The following is a 15,843-nucleotide window of genomic DNA, read 5'->3' on the forward strand; positions in this document are numbered from 1 at the left end:
AAATTTTGAAAAAAAAATGTTATTGATTTGTCGTTTCCACTTCATCCCACTCCTTGCGAGAGAATTGTAATTAGTGTTTCTCTACCCCTTATCCTCAAATGTCCCTTCGATTCGCCGGAAAAAGATAATTATGTTCCTCCACTTCTCCGGCCCTTCACCCTCAAGCAAGTTTTTTTAGCATCACAAAGAGAAGCCGGAGAATTAACGTGCAGAAAAACGTTTTCCACTACCCTTAGCATGAGTCAGCGCTTGCTTGGAAACTGACACGGGAAGATTAAATGCTCAATATATTTTAAGACATTGAAAACATTTCGAAAAAAAGAAAACTTTCAGTTACTTATTCCGGGCAAGTGTTTTTCTATTAAATTAAATTAAATTGCCTCAAGGATCTCCGTAAGTATCCTGTATGCGTGTGAGTAAATGATACTTTAGAGGAGAAACTTTTAAAAACCTCTTCCCCAATATAATGCCCCAATGATGAAATATCAAATGGTGGATTTATGTCAGTTTTGAGTCTGTAAACGAAATCCTATAAGGTTACCATTCAAATGAAAGGTCCTCGTCAGTAGTTGTTCCATATGATACTATTTTTTGTTAGCATTTTACAAAATGAAATTTGCTAATTTTGTTGAATTTTGACATTTTGGCCACAGTTTGGAAGTGAAATTGTTAAACACTCAAAATCCGACAAACTGAACTCCAAGATTAAATAGGTGATTTTCTTTAAATTCCAGATCCCTCTTATTCCACGAGACTCAGAGAAGATCAAGGCAGATTCTTCAAACACATTTCGTTAAATATGCTTTCAAAAAGAAAGCGTTCTGTTGTAGACCATTAAGGCAAGGTGTTTATTAATTCGATAGTTCACCAGCTGACTCGCACACTGTGTTTTGATATCAGCCGTATGGAAATTAGGTTCAGATTCATAGACGCTCAGCAAGTATTGACTACCATTTTTTTGCCAACGAAGACTGCCTTAAGGAAGCTTAGAAAAATAAGAAAGACTTTTAGAAGAAAGGTTTCACAAGGTAAAAAACTGATCATTTATTAACAGTCTTGCTCTGTGGCTAGTTCTATTCCGCTAAATTGTCAGTGTCTGACGGCGTATTCACGGCCGGTTGCTCGACTGTTTCAGAAAAGCAATATTTTTGTGGAAACAGTTTAATACCAAAAATGTTAGGTTTTATTCCTTTTAAATGTCGTTAACTGTACACATCATTCACGCTAGAAACAATACTTTCCTTTGAAGCAAAGAATTCTATAATATAAGCGCGCCTTTTTCACTTTTTTTATATGTGGTTGGGAAATTAAACGCTGAAGGCCGTAACAAGGCGGTATCACGAAATATTTCGTTCAAAACCGAGCTAAACTGATGAGTTTATTTGCCGTTTAATACAGTTTTTTGTAAAACTAGAGTACAAATGTGTTCAGTCACATAAAAAAATTCAACTCGGAATCAATTAGCAATGTTAAAGTGAACTTGTAAATTATTATGAGCTCTTCTCTTTAATCTCTTGGATGTTCTGGAATATTGCTTCAGGTATCTTATATCTTCGTTTGACTGCTTGGATCAGTCGTTGTGACAGAAAAAAAGGAAGAAAAAATTTTGAAAAAGAACGTCACTTGATCAGACAAAGCGAAAAGCGTAAAATTTGCATCTTGTCAGTTATTTTTCCGCCCATCAAATATTCCAAAAGATGGCAAAAAAGGAAATAAGACGCGCATCTGGCGTGAATAGCTTTTGAAATAAATTAGTGCGTCTAGTTTAACATCACGTTTTCTCTGATTTGCCAACAATGACGGAACAAACAAAGCATAAAGTGGACAGAACCTAGACTAAAAGACCGAACAACGTTGCAAATTCTTTATTTGGTTAGCGAATTATTTGTTCACGATTTCTCGTTTATTCTTTATGAGAATTAAGCAGTCAAGTTTGAACAAATATAAATGTCAAAATTTACTCATTGCTTCAAAATGCGTGTATAAAGCTAGCTGAACGGTGTAAATTATTTTAACTCCGTTCTTTGGTTGGTACTTCAGATTTAGCGTTGTTGGTTTACGAAATGATGTTGTTGAGCCGAGCAGTAGTAACTGTGGTCATCTTGGCGTCAGCATGTGATGTTTCTTTTCCCTACAGCAAGAAAAGGGTCTTGGGTAAGGAATTTCAGTTTTTTATTTCTGATCTCTGTCAAAAGATGTAGTTATAAAGTCTCGTTTTATTGACAGCAGGTGATCTGAGGTTGACTAAACTCGCTCCTTATAAATTCTCTCTTGTAGCGAGTGTGAAATAAGCAATAAAACAAAAGTGAAGAATCGTATACACAGCAACTATTAGAAGATTGTTTTGTTAGAGGGTCCTGAAGCGGGGGGGTACCAATCCCATTTCCCAGCCCATTTCTTCTCGAAATCCCACTTCCCAGTGCCCAAATCCCATTCCCAATAGCAGAATTCGGAAAAAATCCCAGTGCTACACATACCACCTCTTTTCGCTTCGCATCTGCAGAATTATGGCTTAACCCAACAAAGACCCAAAAAATTCACGAGGATTTACAAAGACGTTCTGAAGACGAGAGGATCACTTTAGACAGTAATAAAACTTGGAAGTGGCGAGTTTATAGCGATTAGCTCCTGTCACTTCACACTCCTGTCATTCCTGCCTGGAGGAAATCTGCCATTCGACTAGTAAGTGTTCTTACAGGCTTCCCAGTCTGGTCAGACGGATCATGTTCATTGTCACTCGCTTCAAAGTACCTGTTCTACCTGTTCGTTGTTAGGAGACTCTAGTACTCTGGTGGTAAACTAGCATCCTACTTTTAATTAGGTGGCTCATCACTTTCGCTTGGAACTCTTTCTACGCCTATCAGTAAATTCAAATTGACTGGTTTCAAGACCGTTTCAGTTTCATATAAGTTCAGAGGCAAAGTGCCCACCCTGTTCATGTGTTATCTTGTCTTACATTTCGTTGTCGTCTGACGGATTTAGGAGAACCACACAAGTATCGTTGACCGCAAATTGGGGCCATTCAGGGGAAATCTGGATAAAAATGCTAAAAATTGACTAGTCCAAGGTGCATGGACAATTTTCTCAAGTTTCTTAACTCCAGGAAATAAGTGACGCCTCGACTGGTCATGATTCCAAACTATTTATCTCATTCCCATTTTTGACATTTTATTCCCAATCCCAGTGACTTAAATTCCAATTTCCCAGGGCAAAAACCAGCCGATCCCAATTCCAATTTTACTTCTAGTTCAGGACCCTCTTGTTTATCTGGCGACAAGAAAAAGACCATATCTCCCGGCTTAGTGGATAAAGTCGGCTCAAACAATTCTATAGTTTAGACAGTTATTCGCTGTCAGTTTAAAACACTCATATGTGTTCATTGTAATGGGTTTCCAACAAAGAAAACTACTTTCAGACAGTTGTTGTTGAACACATGAAAAACGGAAACGTTTTAGAAAGATTTCCGCACCGCCTAGAGAGTGAAGCTATGAGTCGAAGACTGAAACATGAAACCAGCCTAAATGGAGTGAAGCACAAACGGAGAGAGAATGTTTCTCTTTCTGCTTAAATACCCAGGTTTTTCTATCAATTGTTCGCACTCAAACAGACGGAAAAGCAGTTTCCTTATTGGTTACTTACCATCTATACAAATCATAATGCTAGTATCTTGTTTTTATATATAGCTAAGCTTAAATGCAGTACAGGAGTTTTCCAGGGGAACACTACTACAGTTCCATCGTCGGGTTTTACATAACGCTTCCGGCTCAGCATGAATGAACAGAGCAGGGAAAACTAAGGCGGAGCGGGCCCGCTTTTTTTCAGCTTAATTCATGACACTTTCTATGACCTTCTATTCTCTCTGCAGGCAGGAAGAGACATTTACGGCAAAATCAGATTCAGGTTGACAGTTTCTCAAACTTTTTAGGAAACGAAATGATAAAAACTGTACGAAACAATACTTTTAGATAAACTTTGCAGCATGAAACTTCTTATTTTCGAGTAGATATTGAGGATAGTAAACGGCAAATGAAGTGAAAACTTTGTTGGTCAAGTTGAACGAACTGTCGTTGGCCGTCTAAGCGCTCGCTCTCCAAAAATACACCGACAAGTATTACCTAGTATAATGATTATTTGGCCGGCATTCTTTGTTGCTTGCGTCAAATCAGCTCAGCTCCGCCGAATTTTTTTTCAGAAGAACCCAAGTGTGGCGTGAGATTCCTAAGCAATGATTTAGAAGATAAGCGAATTGTTGGAGGGCATGTTAGTTCTCCTGGTGCTTGGCCCTGGCAAGTGGCTCTTCTTCTAAACGATAAACAGACATGTGGAGGATCGCTTATTTCTCCTCAATGGGTGGTGTCAGCTTCACATTGTTTTGTTGGTAAAAAAATACACTTCTTATCTGTGTTTCGCCAAATAGTATACAGTAGAATCCCGATTTCTCGAATCCTTGGTTCTTTCGGCAAAATCCCCGATCATTTAACTCAAACCCAACTTGCCTTCACCAGTCAAACACTAACCCCCCGATTTTTCAACCTCCCGATAATTCGTAACAATTTGCTTTTCCCGGCCTTCGAAAAATCAAGAATCAACTGTAATTGTCTACTACTAAACTAGAATGTGATTAAGACAAGATTTTCCTCAACCTAGGTGATTTGCTATTCATCTTAGTCAATTAATTAATTCAGCTTTTGTAAATAAAACGATCCCATTTATCGATGAAAAACTAGATTGTAGAATTTTGGCTCAAAGATTGAGAACTTAGTGTCGCTTCTGGTCCGTACGGAGCGCCACCATTTCTTCGGTTTTATGTAGAATTAACGCTGCCATGGCTCTGGTTGACCTGGTTATGATGGTTTCAGGTTCCCTGTTATCCAAAGATCCTAAAGACTGGACTGTGACACTAGGAGAACATCATCTCAAAAATGAAGACTGGTTTGAACAAACCAGAAAGGTAAAGGCAATTTACCTTCACCCAGAGTACAAAGAACCCGAAAATAAAGTCGCCGACAACAAGTTACATAGCATTCCACCAGACTATGACGTAGGTAAGATGGTTCCGTCATTTGTATAACAGATCCCCCAGGGTGTTTTAACGTTTTAAGATCTTAAGATGGCCAACAACAAAATCAGCAAAGATAGATCTGTCCACAGGTCCTGCCTCAACTAACAAATTTTGACCAATCCTGACAGAATTACACTCCAAATTGGCGAGCAACATTCAGGGAAAAAATCGCTGTCAATTTTGCTATTCACCTGCTGTTCTTTGCAGAGTAGATTTGTCCCTCTCCTAAAAAATTAGCCAGCCAAAAGTCCATGCAAAAAAAAAGAAACGATAAAGTGGGCAACAAATCGGGCTATAACGAGGAAAGACAAAGGGAAAACAAGAGAGTGAGCAAGAAAGATGGAAATAGATTTGCAGAAAAGATGACCAAGACTAATTAACATAGCGCTTTGAAAATAAAAGTATTAAAAAAAGAAGGAAAAAGTAAACATCAAAGAAATAAAAAGAAAGATCAACAAAATAGCTGAGTAATATGTTTTCTCAATGTTAAATCCAAGATAGAACTTAGTGAAAGTAACTTGTTTCGCTTTTCTACAGCTCTGTTGCAATTAGAAACTCCAGCCATTTTTGACAACTTTGTGTCGCCAATCTGCCTGCTTCCTCAAGGTGCTCAGTTCCTCGCTGGTAAGGAATGTTACGTCACAGGCTGGGGTCACACGCAATGGAGAGGGACTAAGCCCGACATTCTAAGAGAAGCTAAAGTAAAGCTTGTACATGAAGACAAGTGCAACGCAGAAAAATCATACGGCGGCGCTATACATAATAGGGCATTATGTGCTGGCTTTGAGGAAGGTGGGGTTGATGCATGCCAGTACGACAGTGGAGGGCCACTGGCTTGTCAACATGAAGGGCTTTGGTATTTGACAGGCGTGGTATCCTGGGGCCATAACTGTGGCCATCCACATAAGTATGGGGTGTACGCTGACATGCAAGTCATGACAGATTGGGTGCGGAAGATTATCAATGAAAATTAAATTTAAAAAAAACTTTAGGCCTGTTAAATTGCTAGACATTAAAAACATTAATATGCAACTATGACAACATTTGCAACCAACATAACCATAGGAAAACACCAAATATGTACGTTTATTGCTCAGTGGCAAACTAGTTTGAGCGAGTGTTGAAGCTGGTTCAACTGTCAGTGCTTTGGCTCACTAGAAATAATATTGTTGCTACAGTAACATCACCTCATCCATCAAACCATAAAACAAGATTTTAAAGCATTTATAGTAGACTAAAATAAATTTATAAATGATTTTTTTTTAAAAAAACATAACAATAATAAAAGAGAAAGTGAAAAAACAGTGAGAAGTGCCAGAGCATCTTGTGTCGATCTGAATCAGTAAACATCTTAATACTAAGTAAAAAAAAGTAAAGTGAACTTAACAGCAAGAAGACTGAGACAATAAATAAATAAATAAAAAACGAAAAAACAGATGGTAACTTGTATTTGCCCGATATTCCAGTTCGCAACACAAGCCTCCAAGGGGGAAGGTTTGTGTTGCAAAGACACTTCAATGAGTAAAACAAAGTTTCTTCATCTAATAAGCATGTGCGGTTCTGTCCATATCTGGAAACTTCTGAAAATGTGGAAGAAATTATTTCTCCGTCACCAAATTCATATTTTCTCTGCTCCACAATAGTTCAGTGAGGAATGCATTGGAACTCCACAGCAGAATGAGAATGCATGAAAACTGAAACAACCGATGCCTCCACACACTTTCAGTGGATTTTCAATAAAAAAAGCCCTTTGAGCCTTTGTAGAGGAGAGGGTATAACACGTTTGTCAATGTTTTCATATTAGCTTGAAACAGAAATCTTTATCAAATCAGGTCTAGATTAGTCTATGCAGAACTTCCAAACAGGGTACACATGAAGATGGTGAAGTTCTCTAGTAAAGTTCCTGTGGAAGAGTTCAGGTCCGTAATTTCTTTGGTTGAGGTTCCTGAGCTTCTCCGTTTACTCTTTCTGCGTCTTCAGAATCATCACTGTCATCATCTTCTTCATCACTTACTTCTAACAGAGGCATGAAATAAGAATTTTGTCAGTATACAGATAACTAATAAAAGGTGATGATAGTGGCTCAAGGATTGCTGATGGAACTCCATGAAAAAGCTATCAGTTCTGTGTTTAGAGAGCATCATCAAAAATCAAATTTTAGCAGCATAGCTTAGTCTGCCTGTCATCTTCCTGTGAGAAGACATATTATGTGTCCTCACGTGATAAAAAATAAACACCTTTAGATACATTGTTTGTTGTAATACATGAAGATAAATTACATGTAGACTGCCCAATAATAAATTAAATGAGGTGTACGATTTGAAAATGGTATCATTGTCCCACTGGGTAGGGAAATAATACCATTGTCAGAATTCATCAAACACTAAGCTCTATCAGATGGAAAATATATCCCTGTACTTGCACCTGTGGGCAGTATATCTTTTAAGGTCTCCTTAAGATACTATGCACTTGCAGTCCACTATCCACCCCAGCATGACTTTACTACAACAAATAGGTCCACAGGTACCCCAAGCTCACAAGTGAGAACAGTGTTATAAGGGTTTGTATGGGGATTTAAGTGATCATTATTTAGGGGTCAAAAATACCTCAGAATTTCTTACCTTGTGTCCTTGTCTAAATTTATGGTGCTTTCTTAGCATTTTTGGCCGATTCAGCAGGCATATGCACAAACTCTCGTATAAAGGCCCAATGTCTGAAACAAACTATCACCTATGCTCATTTTTCCCAAATACCATTATGGACTGGAACAGCCTATCCCTGAATGTTATTGAGGTACAATCCAAAACTCTTTCTGAACCCAGCTGGACATGTTTTGATTATTCTTATTTTATTCTTATTATTAGTTATTACCATTAGTAAGGCTGCTGACCTCTTGATAAGAACCATCGTATAGATGGAGAGCATGTACTTGGAAAATAAATAAATAAACTCTTATAAGGGTGACCCAAAAACACTAACCCCCGGTCCATGGACCCCCCCACGGACCTGGTCCATGGACCACTGTAAAAAAATGACAATTATAGATTTGACTTACCGTTTGTTTTGTTTTTTGTTATTGTTGCCTCCTTCACTGTGGCGATGAAATGAGGACCTGTCTACTTCGAAAAAGACCGATAACTTAGCTAACTTGTGTTTTTCCTTGTGCATTCGCTGCTACCACCGATAGCCTCTGCCATTTTGTTTGGCTCATTCCCCCACGTGCTCACTGACTCGTCCCAGGCTTCACAAAATCGTGCTCCTTTGAAAAAGAAAGATGCCGATGTCCACTAGAGAGCAATGCCCCTTATTTTCTTGACAGTTATGTGTTTAGTTGCCAAATCTTTCGGCAGAGCGACTTTGTGATGACTGATAGAGGAGGGAAAATACTGCAGACAGAATATTCCACACATCAAAGGCAGCAAGTTTTGTATAACCAGGTCTCCCTCAGCCTCACTCCTGTTCAAAGGCTTGGGAACTAAGTAGCCAACTGTCAAGTGGACATCACTATTAGAGCATTGAGTTGGACAAAGTATTAACATGAAACTTAAAAATAAGGAAGGTAAGAATTTTTTCTGCATTAGGTACATTGCATCTCTTTTTTGCCGAAAGAGCTTTTTAAAAACTCTTTTGTGTTGAAGAATTCAAGATACAGGACAGCCAACAGCAGCGAAAATGTCATTTAAAATCCACCTTGCTTTGCTTCACACTTCATCAAAATAATTTGAGTCCAATGATTCAAGAAAAATGAAAGATGGTTGAATCCTACTGCAGTTGAATTTTTTTTAAGGAATCTTTTGCATGAAAACAAGGGATGATACTGTGTCGTAGTTTTGAGGTCTGGAAAAAGTCACTGAACACAAGGAGGAATGAGCCGAACAAAATGGCAGAGGCAATCGGAAGCCAGCAGCAAAAACACAAGTTAGCTAAGTTATCGGTCTTTTCCGTAGTACGCAAGTCCTCCTTTCATCGCCACAGTGAAGGAGGAAACAATAACAAAAAACAAAGCAAAACAAATGGCAAGTTAATCTCTAATTGTAATAATTATTTTTATTATTGTCTTTTTATGAGGGGTTCATAAAGGGGGGGTCCATTGGGGGGGGTCCGTGGACCAGTCCATACAGTGGTCTGTGGACCAGGTCCATAGGGGGCTCCATGGACTGGGGGTCAGTGTTTTCGGGTCACCCCTCTTATAATATTTCTGTTACACAACAACGATTCTCACTTGTGAGCTTGGGGTACCTGTGGTAGGTCAAGGTTCATTATCCACCCCACTTCCAGGTTGACAACTAAGTCGCCAAGCGCATGACAGAAGCACGACGTCTGATTGCATTTGGTACAGCAGAGCGGTGGAGTTATTTTTAAAAGTTCAACAAGATCTGCCGTGCTACAAGACTAATTTGGCACGGCAAGATTTTCTTAGAGTTAAGAGAAAAACAAAAATTCTGAGGGTTATTACACATAATAAAAAATTTTCTGAGGGGTTGGATATTAAATAGAAAGGCGCTAAAACAATGAAAACAATGAAAAGCCTAACGAATTCGAATTGATTTTTACCTTTTGCAGGGACTGTTGATGTACTCTCTTGGTTAATGATGTCCGTTAAACAAGAATTAACATCATTTTGAAGCTTTTTAAGACACTGAGATAGGCAGCGTAAATGGTCATTCTTTTCCTGACTGTTTTCAGTCAAAACATGCCGAAATTCTACCAAATTGCCGCTTCTTCCAGTTAACACACCACTGACCGCCATATTGTATAGTGCACTGGTGCCCAGACTCTAGACCATCTCGGCCACAAAAACGCTCTTGGCTAAAGGATACGTAGCAGCTCGGTCCTTCGACTTTATTAAAACCTACTCTCTCACTCCGACATGAGTAAAGTGGAAATGCGAGTTGTTTGGTCATGGTTTACTAATTGGACTGACCAACAGAAGCATCAGTTTGTAGATATCCTGGTCAGCAAGGCGGTTCCTCGCAAAGTTTCATCGTTGCTCGGAGCAATGGAGTCGCTCTCTCTTCAGCAAACGCCGAACCAGAAAGATTTATTTCACTGCCAGCTTAGAATGTTCAAGGAATGGTTCGTGCGTTGGAGTGACGAGGAAAGAAACTTGTTCTTAAATGGGTTGGAAGAAAGAGATTACCAGGCAGTTCAGTATTTTTACGAGAAAGTATCACAGACTGCTCAGCTGGAATAAAATGTTTAAATGCCTGTCACGTGACTATTCGCGTGATCATCTCCCCGAGTAGCCTCACAGGCGTTATTTGTTTGCATTTTCACGCGAACAAAGGTACGCGCGAGGTGGGCATGGAGCACGAGACACAGACCACATACTGGACACATGTACCTTGATGTTTCTGACAGAGATAGATATGTCACCTAGGAGATATATCTAGGAAACAAATCAAAAGTTGGACATGAAGCTGCTAGCATTAAGGGTTGACAAACTGAGTAGACAGGGCTTGATAAAGCTTAGCCACTTTGAAGTTCTAGTCACAGCCCCATTGGCAAAATAACATCAATGTGTACAGTTTTGGCTACAGTAACAGTGGCTTGAGTTGTTAAATGTGACTTATGTTCAATCAACTCTTGCGTTACAGTTAGCTCACTGTTACAGACACCCCTGTAATATCGACAGCAGCTGATTCCCGTGAAAAAGTTAAGTAAAAATGTTGGACAGAAATGAACATCCACTTATAATGGACTCATGCTATTCAGTGACATTAACTCACAGCCAGGGGGTATCCTCAATAACGAGAGTTAGCCTGTGAACAGACTCTCTGTTTGGGGAAGGGGTGAAAAAATCGCAGTGAGGGAAAGGAAAGGCAGAGAACCTGTAGACAAACCTTTGAGGCCACTATTCTGCCATCTTGTAATTGCTGTTCAAAATCTGTCAGCAAGATTGTATTTATCACTTGGATAAATTGGAATGTTTTGATTTTCTGCGGTTATTGTTTCTGGTCAGCATTGTTTGCCCTCTGATGCAAGAGCATTTTCTTTGACCCCTTTTGAAATGTAAATCTCTTCATTGTGGTTAAATAAGGGTTTTAGGTTGTCTAATTTTCTCCAAAGTGCCTCCTGGAATCAATTTTCTTTTTTCTGTGAATGTGATGCCTTCCCGCTTTTCCTGATCCCCAGTTTCCCCCTTTCACTGAAGGCCTGTTCACAGGCTAAGGGAATTGACTACACTTATCACTACAAGTGTGGTTCCAGAAAATATCCATGCCCACCCAATGGAGGGCCATTGCAAATTCGATGGGGAGGGGGAAGGGTCTTTAAGGCCAATATTAATTTTAAAGGCACATCTGAGGCTAAACTTGAATTTCCAGAGGAGTGGGGTTTCAAATAAAAAAAATCCCTCTAAGGGAAAGTTTGGATCACTTTCATGAACGACACAACACAGAAAAAAAATTATAAAGAATAAGATAAAAAATATATTGGACACTTGATTCAGTGGAAGTTAGCCTTTTTTGTACTAAGAAATGGTCTGCTAAATAATAAGAAGCAACAAATAATTTGGCATATGACATATCTTTGTTTGAGAAAACATTGTTAAAGATTGTTGAGTTTATATGAAAATAAAACCATGCAGGATTTATTGACTGCTAGTCTAAGAGCAAAGGGGGGGGGGGGGGGGGGGGTGGGATGGATGGATAAATGAGAAAACAGTATCTTTTTGTTTTTCCTTCTGCTCTGTGCTCGCTTCCTTCATGCACTCACAAAATTTGTCTGTGGACCGCCTACAAAGAATCCAGATGTATCTGTTTTGATTGTAGTTTCCTGGTTTTGAAATAAACTCTGACCAAATATGTTAGACACTCAAGATGCGAACAGTATGCATCAAAATATCTTCTGAACAGTGAGGTTGATGTAACTGTTCCTTGTTTGAAACTCCAAGCAAGTCATTCATTGTCTTTAGACTCTCTTTGCTTTAACAAGGCATCTCTTCTTTTCAAAAGTTCTTTTCTCCTTTTTTGCCGCTGCTCTACTTCCTCGGTTCCCATAACCTGCCACACAGGTTTTTTAGATTTCATGTTTTCATCAAGAACTGTTAAAAACTGTTCAGTTCTCCTATTTGCAGCAGCTAATGCCTCTGGTGAACTTTCCTCATCTGGAAGGTTCTAAAAAAAATCAAAATATTAATTATTAGTTAGGCCATCCTCTTTTTTTTCTCCATTTACCATCATCCAACCGACCCAAATTTTTGCCATTTTCAAAAAGAAAAAAAAAGTAACAACGTAGTTACACCATTTTTCACTTGAAATAATTCTTTTAATCTGAAAAATGAGCATAGTAACAGCATACAGAAAAACAGGAACAAAAACATGAACATTTTTCACAGTATATTGTACATTTTGTTAATCCCAATATGTGAATGTTAACTTCTAACGTTGTCATGGGGTACCAGGGCCTACTATTCCGAGACTTCTTGTGATTTTTTTTTAGGTTGTTTTTTTTCAATCCGACCGGCCGACCCAATATCGCCCCATCTCATTATTACCAATAGTCTCAAAAGTCACTGAAAGGTTGGTACATGGACAACTTATGGAGCATCTAATTAGAAATAATAAACTGGCAGCACATCAGAGCGGAAATAGAAAGCTTCACTCGACAGAAACAGCTCTGTTGTACATTACGGATCAGTTGCTCCAGGCTATGGATAGCAAGAAAGTTTCCATCATGGTCTTATTAGATATGTCTAAGGCATTTGATAGTATTCGACACGACATCTTGTTATCCAAGCTACAATATCTCGATTTTTCCCAGGGTGCGTTGGATTGGTTTCAGAGTTACCTTTCTAACCGACAACAGTGCGTTCGAATTGGTGACGCAGTTTCTAAAGTACTCCCACTTGAGTTCAGAGTTCCGCAAGGCTCCATTTTAGGTCCGGTTTTGTTTACAATCTATGTTAACGACCTCCTCTCTGTTCCTAAACGTTGTCTATCTGCCCCCTATGTTGATGACTGTAAATTGTATTTGTCCTTTTCACCTGCCGAATTACCCACGTCCATCCTCGCCTTAAACGAAGATCTTACGAGAATATCTCAGTGGTGCTGTAAAAACTCTCTTTTGATTAATCCGGACAAAACTAAGGTTCTAGCTGTTGGATTACCACAACTTTTAAAGAAACTGTCATCATTCAGTATAACACTTTTTGACAAGGAAATAACACCTGCGCCTGTCGTTAAGGACTTGGGTGTTCTTCTCGACACACGCCTCAGTTATAACCAACATATCACTGAGACTGCCTCGAAATGCCTTTTTAAATTGTACCAAATTAACAGAATCAAGTATCTCCTGGATAGGAAAACACTTTTGTTAGTAATAAATTCATTTGTCTTTAGTAAACTCCAATATTGTAATAATAGACAAACTCGATCATCTGGTGCTTTAGATATACCTTTATGTCGCCTGTCAACAGGGCAGCGCTCCTTTGCTTTCAGAGGAGCAAAACTCTGGAACTCCTTGAATGATAATATTAAGTCCTTAAAATGCCCCAGGAATTTTAGACGTCATCTTACAAATGTTTTATTAAGTTGATATATTTTTTGTAATTATAATATTATGGCTTACATATTTAGTTAATTTATATAAATTTGTATTTTTATTCTATTGAGCTGAAAAGCCCACTTAGGGAGCATCAATAAAATGTATGTATGCATGTATGTATGTATGTATGTATGTATGTATGTATGTATGTATGTATGTATGTATGTATGTATGTATGTATGTATGTATGTATGTATGTATGTATGTATGTATGTATGTATGTATGTATGTATGTATGTATGTATGTATGTATGTATGTATGTATGTATGTATGTATGTATGTATGTATGTATGTATGTATGTATGTATGTATGTATGTATGTATGTATGTATGTATGTATGTATGTATGTATGTATGTATGTATGTATGTATGTATGTATGTATGTATGTATGTATGTATGTATGTATGTATGTATGTATGTATGTATGTATGTATGTATGTATGTATGTATGTATGTATGTATGTATGTATGTATGTATGTATGTATGTATGTATGTATGTATGTATGTATGTATGTATGTATGTATGTATGTATGTATGTATGTATGTATGTATGTATGTATGTATGTATGTATGTATGTATGTATGTATGTATGTATGTATGTATGTATGTATGTATGTATGTATGTATGTATGTATGTATGTATGTATGTATGTATGTATGTATGTATGTATGTATGTATGTATGTATGTATGTATGTATGTATGTATGTATGTATGTATGTATGTATGTATGTATGTATGTATGTATGTATGTATGTATGTATGTATGTATGTATGTATGTATGTATGTATGTATGTATGTATGTATGTATGTATGTATGTATGTATGTATGTATGTATGTATGTATGTATGTATGTATGTATGTATGTATGTATGTATGTATGTATGTATGTATGTATGTATGTATGTATGTATGTATGTATGTATGTATGTATGTATGTATGTATGTATGTATGTATGTATGTATGTATGTATGTATGTATGTATGTATGTATGTATGTATGTATGTATGTATGTATGTATGTATGTATGTATGTATGTATGTATGTATGTATGTATGTATGTATGTATGTATGTATGTATGTATGTATGTATGTATGTATGTATGTATGTATGTATGTATGTATGTATGTATGTATGTATGTATGTATGTATGTATGTATGTATGTATGTATGTATGTATGTATGTATGTATGTATGTATGTATGTATGTATGTATGTATGTATGTATGTATGTATGTATGTATGTATGTATGTATGTATGTATGTATGTATGTATGTATGTATGTATGTATGTATGTATGTATGTATGTATGTATGTATGTATGTATGTATGTATGTATGTATGTATGTATGTATGTATGTATGTATGTATGTATGTATGTATGTATGTATGTATGTATGTATGTATGTATGTATGTATATCGGGAAATGCATTCAACGTTAAATGAAGAAAAAAAGGGGATGGCCTTAACAATTACTTGTTAATGTTTGGGTGAAACATATGACTGAAACTGAAATAAACTTACTTACTCATTGGTCAATTGGGAACAAATGGAATTCTTCAGGGATATGTTATAAAAATCGAGAATTTCTTAAGGGGTAGAGTAAACAAAATATGGAATTTTTTGTGGGTGAAATTTTAATTTTCATGAAATTCTACAGGGGAAGACCCGTGATAGTCTTCAGGGATTGACAAATTTTGGACAAGGGGTAGACTCATATGAATGCGATTTTAATTAATCTTCAGGGGCAGGGGCAAGAAGAAAAGGTACGTCCTCAATGGCGGGGGGGGGGGTGGGGGGGCAGGGGGGTACGGATATTATGCAATAGCCCATTCAGATATACAGCTGTGGCTTAAGATAACATAATCTTATAAATACATGACCTGAGAGCCGTGGAAGGTTATAGTAAATTAGCAAAACAGATGGGCCAACCAGTTGCTCGCATTTCTGTATCAATGGTGCAAAGCTTTAAAAACTCAATACATTTTATAAAGCTTAGCTAATTTATGACATAACCTAATTTATGTTACTGTTTCTCCAAAGGCTTCAGTGAGCCGTTACCTTTAACATTTCTTCTTTAGATGGTACAATCATCTTCATAAAGAGCCAAGCCAGGCCTAGACCACCGGCAGTAAGGCCTGAACTTAGCAAAAGCCTGTAGGTTTTGTCGCTTATGGGCATATTCCCCGGTTACTCTGTTCTGTTCTTCCAAATAATATTGAT

General features: G+C 37.6%; 3 protein-coding genes across 6 annotated transcripts; 2 read left to right on the forward strand and 1 right to left on the reverse strand.

Annotated features, from left to right (window-relative positions):
* Positions 1–868: 868 nt before the first annotated feature.
* Positions 869–6,321, forward strand: LOC140943144 (transmembrane protease serine 2-like). Of its 4 annotated transcripts, none has more exons than XM_073392201.1 (5): positions 869–1,028; positions 2,041–2,154; positions 4,193–4,378; positions 4,860–5,045; positions 5,600–6,321. In XM_073392201.1, the coding sequence occupies exons 1-5, from the start codon at positions 905–907 to the stop codon at positions 6,034–6,036; spliced, it is 1,047 nt and encodes a 348-aa protein (XP_073248302.1). In that variant the 5' UTR covers positions 869–904; the 3' UTR covers positions 6,037–6,321. The 4 variants fall into 4 exon arrangements, with proteins under 4 accessions (XP_073248302.1, XP_073248303.1, XP_073248305.1 ...); XM_073392202.1 differs by having other exon boundaries at positions 4,196–4,378; XM_073392204.1 differs by lacking the exon at positions 869–1,028 and adding an exon at positions 1,752–1,872 and having other exon boundaries at positions 4,196–4,378.
* A 3,611-nt stretch (positions 6,322–9,932) lies between these two features.
* Positions 9,933–10,256, forward strand: LOC140944844 (uncharacterized protein C14orf119-like). Its single transcript, XM_073393946.1, has one exon. It carries the CDS (start codon positions 9,933–9,935, stop codon positions 10,254–10,256), a length of 324 nt encoding a protein of 107 aa, XP_073250047.1.
* Positions 10,257–11,699: 1,443 nt separating this feature from the next.
* Positions 11,700–15,843, reverse strand: LOC140943148 (uncharacterized). The gene is made up of 2 exons (XM_073392207.1): positions 15,682–15,843; positions 11,700–12,180 (listed from the first exon to the last, which is right to left on the reverse strand). Exons 1-2 carry the CDS (start codon positions 15,799–15,801, stop codon positions 11,962–11,964), a joined length of 339 nt encoding a protein of 112 aa, XP_073248308.1. The 5' UTR covers positions 15,802–15,843; the 3' UTR covers positions 11,700–11,961.

This window comes from Porites lutea, chromosome 7 (genome assembly GCF_958299795.1).
Source record: "Porites lutea chromosome 7, jaPorLute2.1, whole genome shotgun sequence".
NCBI classification, from domain to species: Eukaryota; Metazoa; Cnidaria; class Anthozoa; order Scleractinia; family Poritidae; genus Porites; species Porites lutea.

Coding starts and splice junctions, on each gene's coding strand:
- LOC140944844 (XM_073393946.1), top strand. CDS start 9,933: ATGAGTAAAGTGGAAATGCGAGTTGTTTGGTCATGGTTTACTAATTGG.
- LOC140943148 (XM_073392207.1), bottom strand. CDS start 15,801: ATGCCCATAAGCGACAAAACCTACAGGCTTTTGCTAAGTTCAGGCCTT. Junction 12,181..15,681: donor CTAAAGAAGAAATGTTAAAG/GTAACGGCTCAC, acceptor GATTTTTTTTAG/AACCTTCCAGATGAGGAAAG.
- LOC140943144 (XM_073392201.1), top strand. CDS start 905: ATGGAAATTAGGTTCAGATTCATAGACGCTCAGCAAGTATTGACTACC. Junction 2,155..4,192: donor CAGCAAGAAAAGGGTCTTGG/GTAAGGAATTTC, acceptor ATTTTTTTTCAG/AAGAACCCAAGTGTGGCGTG. Junction 4,379..4,859: donor AGCTTCACATTGTTTTGTTG/GTAAAAAAATAC, acceptor TGATGGTTTCAG/GTTCCCTGTTATCCAAAGAT.